This window comes from Ranitomeya imitator, chromosome 5 (genome assembly GCF_032444005.1).
Source record: "Ranitomeya imitator isolate aRanImi1 chromosome 5, aRanImi1.pri, whole genome shotgun sequence".
NCBI classification, from domain to species: domain Eukaryota; kingdom Metazoa; phylum Chordata; class Amphibia; order Anura; family Dendrobatidae; genus Ranitomeya; species Ranitomeya imitator.
The window spans coordinates 199,341,367-199,364,273 of NC_091286.1; the positions used below are offsets into that span (position 1 = coordinate 199,341,367).

Below are 22,907 nucleotides of genomic sequence, written 5' to 3' on the forward strand. Positions count from 1 at the left end.
AGGTGTACTGTACCACCAGATCAATAAATCGACGGGAGGCAGAAATAAGGCCCATAATAAATGTCACATACCAGTCCAGGGAACATATTCTGGTTCTTTATCCGTGCGTTCACTTCTGTAAAGAGAAGCTTTGTTTTGTCTGTACTGACATGCTGCATGCAGCATATCCTATAAAGTAGAGATAGAAGGTTAAAGAATTCTCTGAAATAAATAATGGTAAAGATTTTATTTTCTTTATATAGAGACAGATTTTCAGGGGTTCAGAAGCCATCGCAACATATCATATATTACAGAATAGACAAAGGCAAATCTTCCAGATTATAGTTCACTTGTATACTTGGCCAACAAACAATAGCAAAAGATCTGCTATTTAGCTGAACCAGTAATAATCTATCCATTACCTTCAATATCACGTTCACATCAACAACTATATTAGCCCATTCAACAGAATCCATGATTGTAGTCTGCAGCTCTGTCTCCTCTTTGTCAATCAGGCACTCAAAAATTATATCCATCTGCGATACCTAAATTGAAAAAATACATTAACTTTTCTTTTCTGGTTTTCAATACAATTTTTTTTTTATTTAAAAGACTTGTATCAATGAGAATTTTTTTTGAAAAAACACCATCAAAATAATCAACATTAAAGGGCCACTGTCACCCCCCTGCAGCCGTTATAAACTAAAAGAGCCACCTTGTGCAGCAGTAATGCTGCATTCTAACAAGGTGGCTCTTTTAGTTTTGTGTTCAGGTATTATTAAAATAAAGCGTTTTGAAACTCTGCAGAAATACCTGTCTTTGTCCACGGAGGCGGGTCTGAAGCCTCCTCTGTGAAGTGCCCAACAGCCGTCACTCACATCTTCTGGGGCGATGGTCGCCGCCCCCTGCGCGCTGTTTTCTTTTCAAATCCGGCGCTGTGTAAATACTTGTGGGGCAGGCGCAGTAAGCTCTGGCGGTCTGACGTCACAGCCAGGCTTGCAGACTGCGCCTGTGCTGGCAGTGCGGCCACCCACCTCGGGAATCCCTGCCCCGCACTGTGTTATGCATTATGCACAGTGCGGGGCTAGGATTCCTGGGCATGCGCACTGCATGTCTCAGACTCTCACCCACGTCCCCCGCCCTCCAGCCTCTGGCTATTCAGCTGAGCTCATCCTGCCGCCTCCTCCTTCTGCTCATAGCAATCGCCGGGAAAGAAACAACCTACGAAACTTGCCTGCTAGCTGGCTGGAAGGCGGGGGACGTGGGTGAGAGTCTGAGACATGCAGTGCGCATGCCCAGGAATCCTAGCCCCGCACTGTGCATAATGCATAACACAGTGCGGGGCAGGGATTCCCGAGGTGGGTGGCCGCACTGCCAGCACAGGCGCAGACTGCAAGCCTGGCTGTGACGTCAGACAGCCAGAGCTTACTGCGCCTGCCCCACAAGTATTTACACAGCGCCGGATTTGAAAAGAAAACAGAGCGCAGGGGGCGGCGACCATCGCCCCAGAAGATGTGAGTGACGGCTGTTGGGCACTTCACAGAGGAGGCTTCAGACCCGCCTCCGTGGACAAAGACAGGTATTTCTGCAGAGTTTCAAAACGCTTTATTTACCTGAACACAAAACTAAAAGAGCCACCTTGTTAGAATGCAGCATTACTGCTGCACAAGGTGGCTCTTTTAGTTTATAACGGCTGCAGGGGGGTGACAGTGGCCCTTTAACAGGAAAAGACAAGTGACCAAAGTATGGTACATTGAAAATCAGTCAAAACTTTGTAAATCTGCAGCAACCATTGGTTACAGCTGTCCATGTGCAGGGTATGAAGAAAACGGTCAAAGCTGTCTGCATGTTTGGGGAGTAGAGGATTGCTAAAACTCATGAATACTGAGAACTACACAGGACAACCTTATCACTGATAGGACTGGAAAAGCTGCCCCTAAGTTTTTTCTACCACACCCGAGAGCAGAATTATGGAGGGGCAGAGAATACAATTCTAGCAATACATCACATACTGGGGCTGCTTGCTACAGTTTTGATAATATTTGTTTATTCTGCTGCATATCTACCAGTTCTATGAACACGGAGCTCTGTATAACCCCACTCAAACCTCTGATTGGCAGCTTTCTGTGTACACTGTGCATAAGCAGAAATATGCCAAACCGTATTGGTGGACGGGGAAATACAGAGCTCAAGAAAATGGAGGACTAGATGGCAGCTGGTTTACTATTCCCTTAGTGAATCTTCTACTGATAAAACAGTGATTTTATCAAAACTATAGAAAGCACACAAAGTAAGTGATACATTGCTGGAATCGGGGTCTGTGTCACTACATTATACTGCTCTCAGGTTAGGTGGAAAACATCTGGTGATATCTAAAGGGAATCTACATACATTATACGTCAGCGCACTTTGATTAAGGAATACATGAACTCCACTAATGCTATAAAACTTAAACATGTAAGGTACTTACCGTATTTTTCAGACTATAAGACACACTTCTTTCCACAAAACTTTGGGGGGGGGGGGGGGTGTCTTACAGTCTTGATGTACATACCAGGATGCGCAGAATGAGATCTCAGGAGACGAGATCTCGGTGCCAAGATCTCGTCTCCCGAGATCTCAATCTATACATACGCTGCCTCCGGCAGCCATTTTCCTGGAGACCAACGCATTACAGCAATGGAAGTGCGGGGGGCTCTGGGCTTTCACAAAACGTCAGCGGAGCCCCCGCACCACCGAGCATCTGTGAAATTGCTACGCATCAGCCTGGGATGGATGTGTGGGGGCTTTCACAAAATGGCAGAGCCCTCCCAACACCGAACCTGCCGCACCAGCCTGGGATGAGTCAGATCATCGCCAGACCACCAAACACCTCCTGTGACCCTGCTCCACCAGGGGTCTTGCTCACACCCTACACCCCCCCCCCCCCCCAGTAAGCTGAATAATTCGGACTGTAAGACGGACCCTCATTTGACACATTAATTTTTTTTCCGATTTTTCTTCTGAAAATTTGGGGTGTATCTTACGGTCCGGTGCGTCTTAATACTCCAAAAAATACGGTATTTAACATTTTTGATCAAAAAAAGAAAAAGCCATCCAACCATATTGAGGTGTGCCTAAATAAGGATGGTTTCCATCATTAATGTCTAACCTCTCCATGTGCCAACGCAGGCTGCATCTGAACTGAGGAAGGGATAGAACTTTGGCTTGCACTTTAAATGAAGTGCTGCCTGAGGGCCCATAGATCCCCAACATACAATACTGACCATCAGCGTTGCCCCATGAGGACACGGGCTTCTCTGAATCTTTTATTATGTACTGTAGAAAGTGGGACATTCAAAACATTTGCACTTTTATGTTGAAGAACAGATTTCTGACATTTTTCCACAATTTTTAGACACAGATGATCAGACTGGTGAACTCTGACCAACTTTGCTTCCGAGACTCTGCCTTTAACATGCTATTTTTTTTATACATAGTCTTGTTACTTAGATGAAAATTGAGCCTGCAGCTATTTTTCATTATTACGGTACATGGTTGTAAAATATTGCAAAACTATTGCATTCTTGTTTTCTTTACATTTTACACTGGGTCCAACTTTGTATTTTTTATATCTTCTAAGTGCTATTGGAAGGCAAATATTTTGTTGAGTGGTGCCGTACTGTAGCCTGTAGGTCTGTGATAGACTCGGTCATCGAATGGTGGCACTTGTCTAGCCTATTCTCTCTGCCAGAAAGTGAGAAGTGCTACATACTGGATTGAGTGAAACCTGCTTAAAATCTTCCACAATTTGTTTAATAATGAAAAAGGTAGAGAAAACTGCACATCCCAATTCCTTGTATAAACACATCCACTTTTTACTCCATTTTGATTTCAAAATTTGGATGTTTTCATACAAGGAATCGGGATGTGCAGTTTTCCCTACCCTTTTCACTAATCCAGTTGATGGTCTGTAACTTTAAACGTCACTCGCATATTCTGAGACCAGTTTCTTCCAATATCAGAAGCAACAGGATTACAAATGTGGAAAGCCATTGTCTATTCATGTTCTTGTATAAATTGTCCAGCAAAAAGCAATAGGTCTGATTAGGTAGGTAGGTATCAATTTTACCATCAGGCAGTGGTGTGCCACCATAGGGATAGAAGATACACGGGAGCGCCTTCTTAACACCGTGGGCATCATGTTAGGAGTGGGGACACAAATGGAGAAAAGACACAAGTGAAAGGAAAGCAGTGGCTCCTGGGCGCTGCTGCTAACAAAGGTTAACCCATGCTGGAAGTATATCTGGTGGCTATGTCCAATAGTTCGAAGGTTCTGGAACAGAGTTTATTTCTTGATTCTTTCAATTACGAATATTAATCTTAAGAAAAACCCCTGGGAAGCTCTATTAAATAAGCGTATTCCTAGATATTCCCGGGCCCTTATCACATTTATATTTTTAGCAGCTAAACAAACTATAGCTTTGCTTGGAAAAAAACAGGCTTGGACGTATCGGGAGTTAAATCTCGCCTATCCTGGTATATGGTAAATGAAAAATTAACTGCTATACTAACTGACAGAGTCGACAGATTTGAACTTATTTGGCTCCCCTGGGCAGAATATGCAAGCCACACCCCTTTTGCGGCTCCGGCATCCCGACTGTCTAACCTTAGTCTTCAGGCGCCTGACTAAACTACCCAAATGGATACAGATTTACTATAATCCCTTCTCGGGTCCCCCTCTCCCTTCCCCCCCCCCCCCCTGAACCCTTGTCCCACATTTTAGGTTTGTTTTTGTCTTTGTTGTTACACTCGTCCTTCACTATGACTTGTGTTATGTTTATTGCTGGTAACTGGAACATAAGCGAAGGACTGTTATACTTTTTATGATGCAATGTACTATTGGATAACGTTAAAGTTCCTTCCTTTCCTGTACCATTTATTTTTGCAAACTTCAATAAAAATTTATTGTTAAAAAAAAAAAAAAAATTCCAATGCATTGCACTGCGTTTCTTAGTAGAACCTACCTCCTTCCTCAGGCATCTATTAGCGCAGGATCTACTTTGAAACACGTTGCAATAAATTCAACTTTTTTTTTTTTTTTTAGACTTAATGCCTGGACAAGCTTGTCAGAGGAAGCGCCAGGGTTCCATCGCACTCCTTTCTCCTTCACTATACTCAGCCTGTCATCAGAAGCGATTGAAGGTTCAGTGTACGGAGGGCTTAATTTAGATAACAGAACATTCCCCAACATAAACCAAAATACACACATGGGTCAAATTCATAGCAATTCAATTCACTTTTTAGTGGGAGTAGTTTGTCTCCATGGAGTGGGAAGAATCTAGTCAAACAATATCTGAAACGACAATTATTTTTACAATGCCATTCGGATTGCAGTTAGCATACCTCTCTGAAGTACACGTCAGCAGGAGTAAGATTGTAGGGGACTGAGCACATCCTCTTGGTTAGTGCAAGCTGCATAACAGAGTTAACCAGGGCCTGCAGCTTAGTGTGGTGGTTCTTCAGAACTATTGCAGCAGATAATTTCTCTGCATGCTCACAAAGCAAAAGACGACTTGCCATAGTTGATCCTCTTACTTGACAAGTGCTTAAACGATCAAAAAGTCCAACCTGAGTGTAAAAAAATATAAACCACGTAAAGACATTCAGATGTAGCTCTCTGGTCTTTTAAATTCAGCATCACTCATAAAAATGATTACTGCAGAGTGGGGATCCAACACGCATGCGCACGCTGCGGAAGACATTTCTGAAAAGGGATCAAGTGTGGGCAATCCCCCAAATATAGATATCCCTAGGAACCAGGTACATCAATACAAAAAAGGAATGGAAAACAGAATGTTTAAGTATAACTTGGAGACACTCTGCTTTCCATTCTCTTTGTATTGTTGTACCTGGTTCCAAGGCATATCGATATGTGGAGGATTGTCCACACTTGATCCCCTTTAGAGAAAAAAATGTGTGCATGTGTGTCAGATCCCCACTCCACTCGCGTCTCTAAAGGCATCCATTTGATTCAATGCAATCCAGTGACTTCACAGGAATCTTTTCTATTGACCCGTACGGTCATCGTGATGGCCAGAAGTGACAATTCTGCAGCTCGGGGCCCCGTCTCCCATGCGCCCATCACAGTGCGGCAGTTTATTGTATACACCTGGAGAGGGGGTATTTAGCTGACCTCATTACACACAATCCAAACAGTCCCCCGAAGAAGCCAAATATGCAAAACGTGCATCGGACCGACATCACAAAAATATACCTGATATTTTGCCACATAGGTAAGCACCATACTGCACTTTAACACACTGAAGAGCTATGAATTGAGCTTCCTTCTTAAGCCCCCGTCACACACAGCGAGATCGCTAGCGAGATCGCTGCTGAGTCACAAGTTTTGTGACGCAACAGCGACCTCAGTAGCGATCTCGCTATGTGTGACACGTAGCAGCGACCAGGCCCCTGCTGTGAGATCGCTGGTCGTGTCGGAATGGCCTGGACCGTTTTTTGATCGTTGAGGTCCCGCTGGGTAGCACACATCGCTGTGTTTGACACCTTACCAACGACCTTGTTGACAGGACGTCCCATTGAATCGTCATGAAATAGCATCGCTGTACAGGTCGCTACAGGTCGCCGCATCGCTGCTGCGTCGTTGGGGAGATCTCACTGTGTGACATCTCACCAGCGACCACATAGTGACGCAGCAACGATCCCCGACAGGTCGTATCGTTGTCGGGATCGCTTAAGCGTCGCTATGTGTGACGGGGCCTTTACATTTATTCACATAACCAGCACATTTTTGACTGCAGAGTGGGACTGATATGTGATGACCCTGTCTCTTTACTGGAAGACTACCTTATGGTTGCATTATATTACTGTTCATACACGTTCTGTATCCCTCTTCTGGGTTGGGAGCTGTAGTCCAGTGTGTCAGGCATTCTTGTGGAGTATTATGTGATGGCTCTTTGCACTTTTTTTTTAACATGCTAATGTAATATGCTATTATTGATGGTTACGTTCTCTGTGTCCTCATCATATACCCATCTGTTTTTGATCATCATCTATTTTCAAATAATGACTTAATAAAATATATACCTTTTTAGATTATTATGAGTATTATGTCACTTCTATTCTTTGTTGGGGCTTGGTGCTCCAAATCTCTGTAGGCTCTTCATTTAGCGAGTAGCCCCTCTCCCACAGGGAGTATGATATCTGTATATAACCATTGTGTTGGTTTTGTAAACAGACTGTAAATAAATGCTTGTGTTAAAATACAAACCTGATGAAGAAAATCTAAGAAAAACGAGTGTGCTTTCATTTTATCCTCCAGCTGATGCAAAAGAATGAGGGATGTATTACTCAAGCCAGTGGCCTCTATGTAAAATATAAAAATAGATGAACATTAAAACTAAAAAGGGTAACCCACCTCCCCCACACGTGAATCACACCATCTGCATCACAAGCATTTACAAGAATGAAAGTCCATCAACTGGAAGTCACTGAACGAGAGTTCAGTTCTAGAGCAAAACAAAGGGGACTGATGAAGAACGCTGGGCTGTTTCTGAATGCCTCAATTTCATTTCTTTATGACAGTTATAAAATGGGTACTACTCTTTCAGAAATCTTTTGTCCACAGGCATTGAAAAAAAAAAAAAAAAAATGCTGTACTAATGCTGTGTCTGAGCTGCATTCCCGGCCTGCCTTGTTTGGCAGCAGTCAGATAATGTCGACAGTGAGGCAGCCAATCACTAACTTCAGAGGCTCATCATGTCTACATTGGCAGAGCCTCTGAACAGTGATTAGCTGCAGTGCATCACTGCTGCAGCCAAACACAGACCAGGGCGTGGACAGAGACACTGTGTTGGACCCAAGGAGAATAAGTGAGAAATCATCTCTCATTTTAACACTAAGAACTTGTGGACAAAATGCTTCTAAAAAGAGGCACTCTTCAAAAGGGGTATTCCCATCTCAAAGATCCTATCCAAATATGTAGTAGGTGTAATAATAATATTAGCAAATATCTCCAATTAGAAATATAGTATATTTTTTCTGATTTGCTATGCTTCTTTCCTCATGTGCAGGCACTGCAGGACCTTAGATATCAATGAGTACGATCACTAGCAACTAGCTAACTGACACAATGCCAGTGGTCATAACCATAAGGTTCTGTGCAATGACTGCACATAAGGAAAGACAGCAAATCGGAAAAACTATACTACTACTACTACTACTACTACTACTACTACTACTACTACTACTACTACTACTACTACTACTACTACTACTACTACTACTACTACTACTACTACTACTACTACTACTACTACTACTACTACTACTACTACTACTACTACTACTACTACTACTACTACTACTACTACTACTACTACTACTACTACATATTGGGATAGGATCTTGGAGACAGGAAAAACTCTTTAAGCATACAATCACTCTTGAATTTTTTTTTATTGTTCTAAGGCTGGGTTCACACTGCGTTAGTGTGACCCGTTTAATGGACTACATTATAACGCGGTGTAACGTAGTCCGTTAACGCCGCCATTACTTTCAATGGCGGACGCTTCGCTAGCACACGCCCACAATGGGCGTGCGCTAGCGATGTGCCTTCATTGAGTGACGGACCCGAGACGCGGGCTGCAGCGTTTCCGGGTCCCCCGTCACTGCTAGCACACTGCTAGCGCAGATGGAGCTAGCAGATGCTCCATCTGCGCTAGCGCTGTGCAAACGTTGGCACTTGCGTTAGTGCAGTCCGTTTAATGGATGTGTTGAACGGACTGCACTAACGCAGTGTGAACTTAGCCTAAGGCTTTTAGATTTAGGAAAATCTTACAAATGTCCTATGTATCATTGTGCTCTACAGCTTCTTGTGGGTTTTACAAACATCATCAGTGTCCCTACTGGGGCTCAGAATCTAAATTCTCTTTCTAGTTTGGGAATAAACTGGAGAGCCTGGAGGAAACCCACGCAAACACGGGGAGAACATACAAACTCCTCGCAGTGCTACAAACCAACAGTTCTAACCACTGCGCTAAGGTGCTGCTCATTTCTATAGTAACAAACAGGCCACGATTCATCAATGTGTTTAGGGCAGAAAACCTCCATAAAATATTTTGAAAAGGCATTTGTTTTACTCAAAAATCTCCCAGGACACATACAGGTGGAAGGATTTTCAATAACGTTTGTTGATATTTGGCTATGTATTATCTACATTTAGCTTTCATATATTACTTTATATTCAAAATCTTTGTTGCTTCTCTTACCATCCGGTACAGATTCCGCCCATCTAGGGTCAGAAGCTGGGTAGTCATCCACCAAGTCCACACTTATCTGGGTCACAGCTTGGTCTAGTTCATTATTAGCTTCCAAATCGGTTTGGGAAGAGAACAAGCTGTCCACCATGCACTGTGCTTCAAATAGATCCTTTCTGCAAACCATAAACAGTTTAACACACTTCCTGCCAAGGATGTCTCGTATACTTTCCTGTGTGTATAAAGTGTTGATTAGCATTCAACAATCTGCCAAGTATGTGATAGGGTTTATAATTTTTGTGAGGTTTTATTTGTCCACATGTGTGAAAATTGCCCTGGCTACTAAATGTGCACAATGCAAAACCACCCTCAGCAACAATTAATTTACATTAAATGGCACAGAGGATCAGAAGTAATAATAGGCATGCAGAGCCAAAGCCGAATCCAAGATGGAATTAAACGAGTAATTGGGCCATGACGTGCCATTGTTGTGGTAATAGGAAAACCCAATTACCCCAGAGTCTACATCTAACAATTGCTTTATCACACCTCCACAATTACGGTAATTTATTTTGTATTGTGGGGGGAACGGTTGATTGAAAAAAGTCGAAAAACCGCATTAGTCAACACATCCAGCTCACAATGCATACCGATTTGCTGATTAGCAGGATCCCTTGGTCCATGAGCGCATATATCTGCTACATCACATGAACTGGAGGCTGAATAAAGTGGACTGACCCATAAGGTTGTCTCTGAGGATAGAACTTAAATCCTCTTACTGAGCAGAATTCTGTAGGCAATCTTTTCAGCCTAACCAAGATTATAAAAACAAGAGAATTACATTCTTTGGATGCGTCAAAATAAGCTTCTGCCAAAAACTACAGCCGTAAAAAAAAAAAAAAAAAAAAAGAACAAAATCCAGCATTCTTCAGTAAGAAGCACAAGTTGAAAGTGCGGAAAAAAATTACCAAAACTGGCTGCTGAAGAGGCAAATCTACCAATTTCCTGTATTTCTGTATCATAGGTTGATACAGATCTCTCTGCAAAAACTATTTGTGTACCTGATAAAGGTCAATACCAATCATATTCGTGGGGTCACTTGTCTTACCAGGTTCTATCCACTATGGTTTAATAATAATTTACCAGATTTTTGGCAATGGGATGTATATCAGGATGGCAGGCTAAAGGGATTCGATATGTCTGTCAGATTTTAGAGCGACGGGAGTTGAAGTCCTTTTCCCAGCTGCAGTCTGAGTATGGCCTCGAGACATCCGGGGGTTATCAATATGCACAAGTTCGACATGCCTTCTTGGCTCAGAATGGGGGGGGGGGGGGATTGCCTCAAAATCCAAAGTGACTTAGTATTGGAATATATCTGCTGTGCGGGAACATCGAGGGGTGTTATCTCTTCCCTATATAAGGAATTACTCCATACTTACTTATTGGGATATCCGTTTGGGGCAAGGGCTAAATGGGAAAGAGTTGGGTCGCTTGGAGGATGAAACATGGGAATCGGTTTTAGAATGGGTACCGAAGCCATCAATGAATGAGCCATATAGACTTTCTCAGCTTTACGTTATACACAGAGTATATACAGTGGGGCAAAAAAGTATTTAGTCAGTCAGCAATAGTGCAAGTTCCACCACTTAAAAAGATGAGAGGCGTCTGTAATTTACATCATAGGTAGACCTCAACTATGGGAGACAAACTGAGAAAAAAATCCAGAAAATCACATTGTCTGTTTTTTTATCATTTTATTTGCATATTATGGTGGAAAATAATTATTTGGTCAGAAACAAACAATCAAGATTTCTGGCTCTCACAGACCTGTAACTTCTTCTTTAAGAGTCTCCTCTTTCCTCCACTCATTACCTGTAGTAATGGCACCTGTTTAAACTTGTTATCAGTATAAAAAGACACCTGTGCACACCCTCAAAAAAGTCTGACTCCAAACTCCACTATGGTGAAGACCAAAGAGCTGTCAAAGGACATCAGAAACAAAATTGTAGCCCTGCACCAGGCTGGGAAGACTGAATCTGCAATAGCCAACCAGCTTGGAGTGAAGAAATCAACAGTGGGAGCAATAATTAGAAAATGGAAGACATACAAGACCACTGATAATCTCCCTCGATCTGGGGCTCCACGCAAAATCCCACCCTGTAGGGTCAGAATGATCACAAGAACGGTGAGCAAAAATCCCAGAACCACGCGGGGGGACCTAGTGAATGAACTGCAGAGAGCTGGGACCAATGTAACAAGGCCTACCATAAGTAACACACTACGCCACCATGGACTCAGATCCTGCAGTGCCAGACGTGTCCCACTGCTTAAGCCAGTACATGTCCGGGCCCGTCTGAAGTTTGCTAGAGAGCATTTGGATGATCCAGAGGAGTTTTGGGAGAATGTCCTATGGTCTGATGAAACCAAACTGGAACTGTTTGGTAGAAACACAACTTGTCGTGTTTGGAGGAAAAAGAATACTGAGTTGCATCCATCAAACACCATACCTACTGTAAAGCATGGTGGTGGAAACATCATGCTTTGGGGCTGTTTCTCTGCAAAGGGGCCAGGACGACTGATCAGAGTACATGAAAGAATGAATTGGGCCATGTATCGTGAGATTTTGAGTGCAAACCTCCTTCCATCAGCAAGGGCATTGAAGATGAAACGTGGCTGGGTCTTTCAACATGACAATGATCCAAAGCACACCGCCAGGGCAACAAAGGAGTGGCTTCGTAAGAAGCATTTCAAGGTCATGGAGTGGCCTAGCCAGTCTCCAGATCTCAACCCTATAGAAAACCTTTGGAGGGAGTTGAAAGTCCGTGTTGCCAAGCGAAAAGCCAAAAACATCACTGCTCTAGAGGAGATCTGCATGGAGGAATGGGCCAACATACCAACAACAGTATGTGGCAACCTTGTGAAGACTTACAGAAAACGTTTGACCTCTGTCATTGCCAACAAAGGATATATTACAAAGTATTGAGATGAAATTTTGTTTCTGACCAAATACTTATTTTCCACCATAATATGCAAATAAAATGATAAAAAAAACAGACATTGTGATTTTCTGGATTTTTTTTTCTCAGTTTGTCTCCCATAGTTGAGGTCTACCTATGATGTAAATTACAGACGCCTCTCATCTTTTTAAGTGGTGGAACTTGCACTATTGCTGACTGACTAAATACTTTTTTGCCCCACAGTAGGTCTCCAGATGTTCTATATAAAGCTGGGTTGAGACCCGATTCGGAATGCCCTAGGTGTAGGAATGATAATGCTGGAATGTTCCACATGCTCTGGTCGTGTCCGAGGTTGACTGTTTGGTTAGTGGTTCTCAGCCGGATAGAAGAGGCGTATAGATATGTAATTCCAAGGGAATCAGTGGTGTGCGTGCTGGGATATGTGGATGAGATAATTGTAGATAACACATTGAAAATAGCAATCGCTAGACTGTTATACATGGCTCGGAAGGTCATAGCAAGAAACTGGACGAAAGAGGAGCCTCCCTCGAGGGGAGAATACATCAAATATGCGGGGAAGGTCATAGCCTTAGAAAAGGGAGTATATCAGAAAAGAGGGAAAATGGTTCTGTGTGACAAATTGTGGACGCCTTGTTTGGAATTGGGTTAGGAGGAGATTAAGGGAAAATAGGCCTGAGGAGGTTTCGCCTATAAAATAATGGTATATAAATTCATAGTGAAGGACATTATATTATACTAAAGTATATAATGCTACAAGACATGTTAAAAGAAGGACGTGAGCTGTCTAAGTGGGAAAGGGGGGAGGGATGGGGATGAAGGGGGCTGGGATAGATAAAGGGGGGTTAATGCTGGGGGGAATTGAAAAACACATGTTTTATTGTTAAATTTTTATTGCATTTTATAAATCAATAATCTATTTGATTAAAAAAAAAGGTCAATACCAATAACCAAAGCATTGTACACTCACTTTTGGATTGTAAATAAATTTCCTACTACCTTATATCCATAAGAATACCTAGTTCTTTGGATTTACAGGCTGTGAAAGAGGTCTACAACTTCACCTGCAGAATTCCTTGTTTGCAAAAAATACTGCTTAATCTAGCTGGTCCTCCATGAATGAATCCACTTCCAAGAAAGAAAGAAACACATGTAGGTTGTGAGGGGGAAGGGCGTGTTTTAATTACTGCTTTCACGTGGTCGCCAGTACCTAGTCCCTTGGGAAGTGAGGGAACCCTCCTGATCTGAAGGAAGATTTGAAGGGAACCTGTCACCCCCAAAATCACGGATGAGGGTAAGCCCACCAGCATCAGGGGCTTATCTACAGCATTCTGGATGCCGGTGGGCTTACCTCACCCGCGATTTTGGGGGTGACAGGTTCCCTTTAAGGCTGAACACAAAAATTAATGGATTATTGCAGTAACCATCAACAATAAAGGTAATGTTCCAATCAGGTGTTATTGGCTTTGACAACCTATGCAATGGGAGATTCATCTTTAACCCCTTAGTGACGGAGCCAAATTTTTGAAATATGACGAGTTTTACTTTATGTGGTAATAACTCTGGAACGCTTTAACATATCCCAGTGATTTTGAGACACTTTTTTTATGGCACATTATACTTTGTGATAATGGTAAATTTAGGTCGATTTTTATATCAGAAATTTGAGAAAAATGTAAAAAAAATTTTTTACAATTTTCAAACTTTGAATGATTATCCCTTTAATCCAGATAGTCATAACACACAAAAACATTAATAAATAATATTTGCCACATGTCTGCTTTACATCAGCATCATTTATAAAATGTTCTTTTATTTTGTTAGCATTTTAGGAGGTTAAAAATGTAGCAGTAATTTTTCATTTTTTCAAGGAAATGTACAAAATTTATTTTTTTAGGGACCTATCCATGTTTGAAGTGACATTAGGGGTCCCAAATATTGGGAACCCCCCCCAAAGTTATACCATTTTAAAAACAGCACCCCCTGACATATTGAAAACTGCTGTCTGGTAGTTTATTAACCCATCAGGTGATTTTCAGGAATTAATGCAAAGTGGAATGACAGAAATGTATTTTTACCACCTAAATGCCGCTAAGTTCTGAACAGATTACTACAGCCGTCAGACTCTAAAGCCACTATTTGGTCATGAATTGCCATGGCAAACATCAGGACCACACAATCCTGATGTGAGGGCACCAATTGGGATAAATAGGAAGCCCCCACACTCCGCTAACCATTTACATGATGTAGTCACTATTGACAGCAGCATCTAAGGAGTTAAACAGATATGGATGGTGCAAACACTGATCGTGGCTGATACATCATGTTGTCGGCTATAGTGGACAGCCAACAGCTGCTGGATTGTCACCTATGTGGAGGCTATTCTCTTATATATCAGGTCAGTTAAAAGATGTATCGGCTGTCATTAAGGGGTTAATCTCAAAGCTCATACCTGCTATATTCAGGGCAGGTGGTGTAATTACTTATGACACCTTTCATGCAGGCTTATTAGAAAAATTGCATCTATTATTTCAGCATCATTATTGCATTGTTTGTAGCTCATCTATTACATCATGTATTTACTCTATCAAGCATTCAGTACTTATCTTAGGGTGACCAAAAAACACCAACTCCGCTCCTAATTACAGCTGCATCACCTACTTTTATAAATACTCCCCGTGTAAGCTATACAGTTTTAGGATTTCTTATCATACTGAAATGTTTCTATGGTTTTTCAGATATGCCTTGTTCTTGCATAAACAAAGCAGATAGTTTTTGCTACATATGGAGTAGTCACTTTGAATCACAAAGGCGAAATGTGACTACTATGATAAGGAAAGCCTACAACCTGTATTTTGGCTGAAGAATAGGAGACCAGGACAACAGTTTGGCTCTCCACACATGCTGCAAAAGATGTACATCATGTCTTACCTAGTGGTTGCATGGGAAGAAGCAATCTATGCCTTTTTCAATCCCAAAGATCTGGAGAGAGCTAACCAATCACACTACCAATTGCTATTTCTGCATGGTGCGCCCCTCCTCCCCGCATTAGGAAAGGAGTTTCAAGGAAGAAGTGGACTTTACAGTATCTAAATATTACATCTGCAAAACGCCCAGAACTGCAGATCACAAAAGCACCAGAAACATTTTCAGTTGAGTTAGGAACAAAAGGGCGTTTGGTGTCGTAAAGCATCTTCCTCTCACGACCCAGACTTTGTCAGCAACTTTAACTGAACCACACCTTATAACACAAAGTCAACTGAACGATCTTAGAGATTTGTATTTGCCCAATAGTAAGGATGAGCTCTTAGGTTCCAGACTAGAGTAGTGGAATCTCCTAGTGGGCGAGGTTCAGATTTCTCTGCTCCACAGCAGTGATAAAGATCTTTTCCAATACTTCTTCATGGCGGGCGATCTTGTGGCATACAACATAAACAGTTTAATGGAAGCTCTGAAGACAAGTCAATCCTGAGGAAAGGAGGCTCATCGATTCATCCAAAACAAGCCTGGGCTCGTTTCGGATGAATCGATGAAGAGAAAACATGAAACTGCTGTTGAGGTGCCTGAACTATGACCATCATTTGTGGTCCGCCTGTGGTGCCTAAAAGAGGGATACTTGGTGGATACATAAAGTACTGCTGCTTTGTGTGTAAGTGGATTAGTCATGCAAGAGAATAAAAATCCATCAATCAAGCAGGCATGAAAATTTGTGTCCATTGTCGAAAGCAACTTGCAAAAGAGAAAAAAAAAAATACAATAAAGGTGACAAAATTTGCAAGAACAGGAACAATAGAGTATTGGAATAAATCTTTTTCTAACATCGAAGAAATACCTATTGCAAAAAAAAAAGAATGCATTTTCCAGTTAATTGCAAAAGAAAATAAAAAAATGCAGCAAAAAACCCGACCCAAGACCTGGTAGGTGAAACCGTAGAAGATGAAGGAAAAAAAACACACTGACCAAGAGATCATTCTGCAGCATAACAAAAAATGTATATTCACTCTGAGCAGAAGTGAACAGTTCATGATACTAACTACATTACCAAAGAGTTGGACATGCAAAAGACTAGAAAATGAATTTAACACTAGCAATAGAATGGCTAGAAAAACAATCTCTAGTTACAGAAAAAGGTTTCATGTCTTGTCCTGATCCTAGGCCATTCAAAGAATTACATAAATCTATAGTGGATAAAGTGTAAGGTTTTTATAATAGCGATGAAGTGAGCCAAATTATCCCTGGCAGGAAATACTATGTCTATTCAGCTGAGCTGTAAGGAAACTCATGTCCAAAAGAAAAAAAAGAGGCTGGTCTTGTCAATTTGGAAAAGACCTATGGATATAAAAAAAAATTCAAAATCTGCGGAAGTGGTACACACTCCGTATGCATAGGGACAGCAGACCAGAACACTAAGTTTATGATTAAAAGAGGTAAGCTGAAAGATATTCAGATTGGCGAGTATAACCTTGGTGATAAAGTATGTTTGTCTCAATTGTGTCCAGAGGAGAGTTCAAACTGTTACCTAAATATTTGCAAAATAATGTCCTCCACTAATGGCTCTCAAAGGAAAAATATTACATCATTTAGAAGAGGCTGTGGTAGATAAAAATAACTTATAAACGGTGGATATCTGTTGACAGATGTACTTTTGACACGGTCTCTAAAAGTACGGTACTTAAGAGAGTGTCAAACGTTTTTGTGAGCAGCTAAAAGTCCTTTAGAAACTCGATTATAGCTCGTCAGTCAAACTACTATAATCACCTAAAAGAAAATCTCAAACTGAGTGAGGTAATAATAATTTTAGACTTTTCAGAGAACCATTCCTTTGTGGTTTAGGATGAGGCACAGTCATTTCATTGGAACAAGTAAGGCTATGTGCACACGTTCAGGATTTCTCGCAGAAAATTCCTGAGAAAAAAAAAACGGACATTTTCTGCAAGAAATCCGCAAGAAATCTGCATGCGGTTTTGCCGCGTTTTTTTCCCGGACACTTCCCAATGCATTTTGTAGTGGGAAATCCGCAAAAAAAACGCAAAATTAATGAACATGCTGCGGTTTTTACCGCAATGCGTTTTTTTCGCGGACAAAAACGCATCATGTGCACAAAACATGCGGAATTCATTCTAAATGATGGGATGCTTATTGTATGCGGGTTTTTTGCGGTTTTATAGCGTTTTTATTGGGAAAAAACGTGGAAAAAAACGCAACGTGTGCACACAGCCTAACTGTCCACCCTTTTGCGGTCAATTACAACAAAAATGGAGACATAAAATACAAAAGTGTGGTTATGATATCTGTGTGCTTACATCATGATTCAATAGCTGTAACTTTGTTCCCCCCCAAAAAAATGATTTCCATGACAAAAATTGACATACTACCAAGTTTGGGCAAGGTCTACTACAACCCCTGGCAAAAATTATGGAATCACCGTTCTTGGAGAATGTTCATTCAGTTTAATTTTGTAGAAAAAAAAAACAGATCACAGACATGGCACAAAACTACAGTCATTTCAAATGACAACTTTCTGGCTTCAATAAACACAAAGAAAATCAAGAACAAAAAAATGTTGTAGTCAGTATTTTTTACTCTTTTAGAGCAAGCAGAGGGAAAAAAAAAATTATGGACTCACCCAATTATGTGGGGAAAAATTATGGAATCACCCTCTAAATTTCAATTCCCAAAACGAACACCTGCATCAAATTAGATCTGCTCATTAGTCTGCATCTAAAAAGGAGTGATCACAGCTTGGAGAGCTGTTGCACCAAGTGGACTGACATGAATCATGGCTCCAACACGACAGATGTCAATTGAAACAAAGGAGAGTATTATCAAACTCTTAAAAGAGGGTAAATCATCACGCAATGTTGCAAAAGATGTTGGTTGTTCACAGTCAGCTGTGTCTAAAATCTGGACCAAATACAAACAACATGGGAAGGTTGTTAAAGGCAAACATACTGGTAGACCAAGGAAGACATCAAAGCATCAAGGCCTGGAAACTTAAAGCAATATGTCTCCAAAACAAGAAATGCACAACAAAATGAGGAACGAATGGGTGGAAGCTGGAGTCAACGTCTGTGACCGAACTGTAAGAAACCGCCTAAAGGAAATGGGATTTACACACAGAAAAGCTAAATGAAAGCCATCATTAACACCTAAACAGAAAAAACAAGGTTACCATGGGCTAAGGAAAAGCAATTGTGGACTGTGGATGACTGGATGAAAGTCATATTCAGTGATGAATCGCGAATCTGCATTGGGCAAGGTGATGATGCTGGAACTTTTGTTTGGTGCCATTCCAATGAGATTTATAAAGATGACTGCCTGAAGAGAACATGCAATTTTCCACAGTCATTGATGATATGGGACTGCATGTCAGGTAAAGGCACTGGGGGAGATGGCTGTCATTACACCTTCAAAAAATGCAACAGTTTATGTTGATATTTTGGACACTTTTCTTATCCCATCAATTGAAAACCTTTGGGGATGATGAAATCATTTATCAAGATGATAATGCATCCTGTCATAGAGCAAAAACTGAAAACATTCCTTGAAAAAAAGACACAAAGTCAATGTCATAGCCTGCAAATAGTCTGGAACTCAATTCAATTGAAAATCTTTGGTGGAAGTAGAAGAAAATGGTCCATGGCAAGTCTCCAACCTGCAAAGCTGATCTGGCAATAGCAATCGGAGAAAGTTGGAGCCAGATTGATGAATAGTACTGTTTGACACTCATTAAGTCCATGCCTCAGAGAGTGCAAGCTGTTATAAAAGCTGAAGGTGGTGCAATAAAATACTAGTGATGTGTTGGAGTGTATTTTTGTTTGTTTGCGTTTCATGATTCCATAATTCCTCAGAATTGAGTGATTCCATAATTTTTCCCCTATGCTTGTTCTATAAAAGTAACCATTGCTGACTACAAAATTTTTTTGTTCTTGATTTCTTTAGGGTTTATTAAAGCCAGAAAGTTGCCATTTGAAATGATTGTAGCTTTGTGCCATGTCTGTGATCTGCTTTTTTTTCTACAACTGAATGAACATCCTCCAAGGCCGGTGATTCCATAATTTTTGCCAGGGGTTGTACTTCTCGGATGACATTTCGGTACAGTATATTAAAAAAAAAAAAAAAAAAAAAAGAAAAACTTCATAAATGTCTGCTTTCACAAGAAAGATTTTGGAGTGGACGCTAAATGGCACTTTTTTGCCACGGCTCACGGTAAAGGTGTATGTGATGGTTCAGGAGGCACCGTTAAAACGTCATACAGCTTGGGCTAGCCTCCAAAGAACATATTCAGACAAAATTTTAACACCCATGCAACTTTTCAACTGCAGTGAGAAAAATATTCCTAACATCCTGTTCATATACTGTACAAACCAGGACTACGAAGAAGAGAAGGATTTGTTAAAACACTGGTTTAAGGAATCAGAACCCATTAAAAGGGACTCAGCAATACTACACTTTCATTACATTGCGTGAAACAGAAATAAAAACAAGGATTATTTCATTTGGCAACGGCAGTAAAGTCCATGAAACGATTGGAGATGGCACAAGATTGGTAATGGATGACATAACTATTCCTGTGACTTGTGAATATGATTGGCGCTGGTAGCTGGCTAATGTACTCCCCAAAGATTATGCTAATGAAAAAGTAGAAGTGACTTTTTTTTTTGCATCCTTCTGGTCCATCCCCACCCTTTATGTATCCAAGAAAGCCAAGCATGTTTGGGTAGGTGCGCACCACATAATATTAAATGTATTAATTATACAGCTTGGTGCAACCAATATGCTAAAATGTGAGAACCAAACAAAGAAGAGGAAAATAGCGCAAAATAGTGCACACACAGCACATGAATAAAAAAAAGCTTTATTTAGACGAAAGTGCCAGAAACGGAGACAAACATTAAAAACAATTAAAACCAATGATGGAATGACATGCAAAAAAACGGTGAGCAGGCAGATGCAGAAATACACCTCATATACAATACAGAAAAAAATCCTTATATGAATAAATAAATCACCCCACGAGGCAATGATGAAAGAACATAAATAATGCAACGAGTGGACCATCAGAAGGAATAATAAAGCCAAGTATCTAACAATAATGAAAAATGAGTGAAAACTGACACAATAAAGCAAAAATCTATAAAAAATTATCTAATGGCGTTCTAATTCCTCATAAAGGTCCTATAACCAGTCAAATAATGCTGACAATCATATTTACCCAGTGGAGTGCAACTCTGCCCGCTCTACCCTGCCTATAGCAGCTTCGTCAGGGAAAGTCGTCATGGTCAATGTCAGGCTACTATAAAAACCTTGCAAGTGCACTTACGTAACACACGGGAAGTGCCAACAGCTGTGTGCGGCATTAGCTGCGTGTTCCGGTCCAGAAGAGTCAGAGAATACAGGTGGTAAGTTGCGCACGCGCAGACACGCTGTATGCGCTCTAAATTATAGGAAATGATGCGCTTGCATTCCACAAACCGGAAGAAACTTCCGGATTCAAGCTGCGCAGAAACGCTGTATGCGTTCCAAAGAAAGATCTTGCGCTTGCATTCCAAATACCGGAAGTGACGTGCGACACAGTCTCCAAGAATACGCGTCAACATACAAAATGAAAATTCAAGCTGTGCAAAAAGTAAAAAAAGAAAATTAAACCAGTCATGAAATGGTAAGTAAATATGGGGCACATAAAAGTTATATGAATATGCCAAATACATTGCAAAACGCCAGAGGTAAAGTGTCAACGTTCCATATGTGGTAAATCATTGGCGAAGTTACACCATATCACTAAAGCCCACGCATGCACTAAAAATACATACGGTACGTATGTTATCCATTGCAGACTAAATAACTACCGTATATACTCGAGTATAAGCCGAGATTTTCAGCCCAAATTTTTGGGCTGAAAGTGCCCCTCTTGGCTTATACTCGAGTCACGGTGGGCGGCAGGGTCGGCGGGGGAGAGGACGCAGAGGCATACTTACCTGCTTCCGGGGCTTCTGGCGCTGTCCCTGCAGTCCCACGGTCTCCGGGTGCCGCAGCTCTTCCCCTGTTCAGCGGTCACATGGGACCGCTCATTAAAGTAATGAATATGGACTCCACTCCCATAGGGGTGGAGCCGCGTATTCATTTCTCTAATGAGCGGTAACGGTGACCGCTGATAGAGGAAGAGGCTGCGGCACCGAAGGCCAGCTGTCCGGGGCAAGGAGCGGGACGCCGGGAGCAGGTAAGTATTACATATTCACCTGTCCACGTTCCACACGCCGGGCGCCGCTCTGTCTTCGCGTCCTCTTGCACTGACTGTTCAGGTCAGAGGGCGCGATGACGTACTAGTGTGCGCGCCGCCTTCTGCCTGATCAGTCAGTGCAGAGAGACGCCGAGACGGGACACCGAGGAGCTGCAAGCAAGAGAGGTGAGTATGGCTTTTTTTTTTTATTGCAGCAGCAATGGCACAGCTTTCTATGGTACATCTATGGGGCAATAATGAACGGTGCAGAGCACTATATGGCACAGCTATGGAGCAAGAATGAACGGTGCAGAGCACTATATGGCACAGCTATGGGGCAATAATGAACGGTGCAGAGCACTATATGGCACAGCTATGGGGCAATAATGAACGGTGCAGAGCACTATATGGCACAGCTATGGGGCAATAATGAACGGTGCAGAGCACTATATGGCACAGCTATGGGGCAATAATGAACGGTGCAGAGCACTATATGGCACAGCTTTCTATGGTACATCTATGGGGCAGTAATGAACAGTGCAGAGCACTATGTGGCACAGCTATGGGGCAATAATGAACGGTGCAGAGCACTATATGGCACAGCTATGGGGCAATAATGAACGGTGCAGATCACTATATGGCACAGCTTTCTATGGTACATCTATGGGGCAATAATGAACGGTGCAGAGCACTATATGGCACAGCTATGGGGCAATAATGAACGGTGCAGAGCACTATATGGCACAGCTATGGGGCAATAATGAACGGTGCAGAGCACTATATGGCACAGCTTTCTATGGGACAGCTTTCTATGGGACATCTATGGGGCAATAATGAACAGTGCAGAGCACTATATGGCACAGCTATGGGGCAATAATGAACGGTGCAGAGCACTATATGGCATAGCTATGAGGCAATAATGAACGGTGCAGAGCACTATATGGCACAGCTTTCTATGGTACATCTGTGGGGCAATAATGAACGGTGCAGAGCACTATATGGCACAGCTATGGGGCAATAATGAACGGTGCAGAGCACTATGGCACAGCTTTCTATGGTACATCTATGGGGCAATAATGAACGGTGCAGAGCATTATATGTGGGGCACAGCTTTATATGGAGCATCTATGGGGCAACAATGAACGGTGCAGAGCATTATATGTGGCACATCTTTAAATGGAGCATCTTATGGGGCAATAATGAACAGTATGGAGCATTATATGTGGCACAGCTTTATATAGAGCATCTTATGGGGCAATAATGAACGGTATGGAGCATCCATTTTTATTTTAATTCACCGATAGCTGCTGCATTTCCTACCCTAGGCTTATACTCGAGTCAATAAGTTTTCCCAGTTTTTTGTGGCAAAATTAGGGGGGTCGGCTTATACTCGGTCGGCTTATACTCGAGTATATACGGTACATTCTACGTGTCCAATAATGAATGTTTGCAAAAGAGAACATAAAAATCTGGGCT

At 41.7% G+C, this 22,907-nt stretch overlaps 1 protein-coding gene across 1 annotated transcript in view; it reads right to left on the reverse strand.

Moving 5' to 3' along the window:
• NUP133 (nucleoporin 133) overlaps positions 1-22,907 on the reverse strand; it is a 257,731-nt gene that overhangs the window by 82,172 nt on the left and 152,652 nt on the right. The window contains exons 13-17 of the mRNA XM_069769500.1: positions 9,249-9,412; positions 7,250-7,344; positions 5,365-5,589; positions 402-524; positions 72-168 (exon numbers count right to left, since the gene is read on the reverse strand). Coding sequence (XP_069625601.1) covers positions 72-168; positions 402-524; positions 5,365-5,589; positions 7,250-7,344; positions 9,249-9,412 — 704 coding nt within the window. The remainder of the gene's footprint in view (positions 1-71; positions 169-401; positions 525-5,364; positions 5,590-7,249; positions 7,345-9,248; positions 9,413-22,907) is intronic.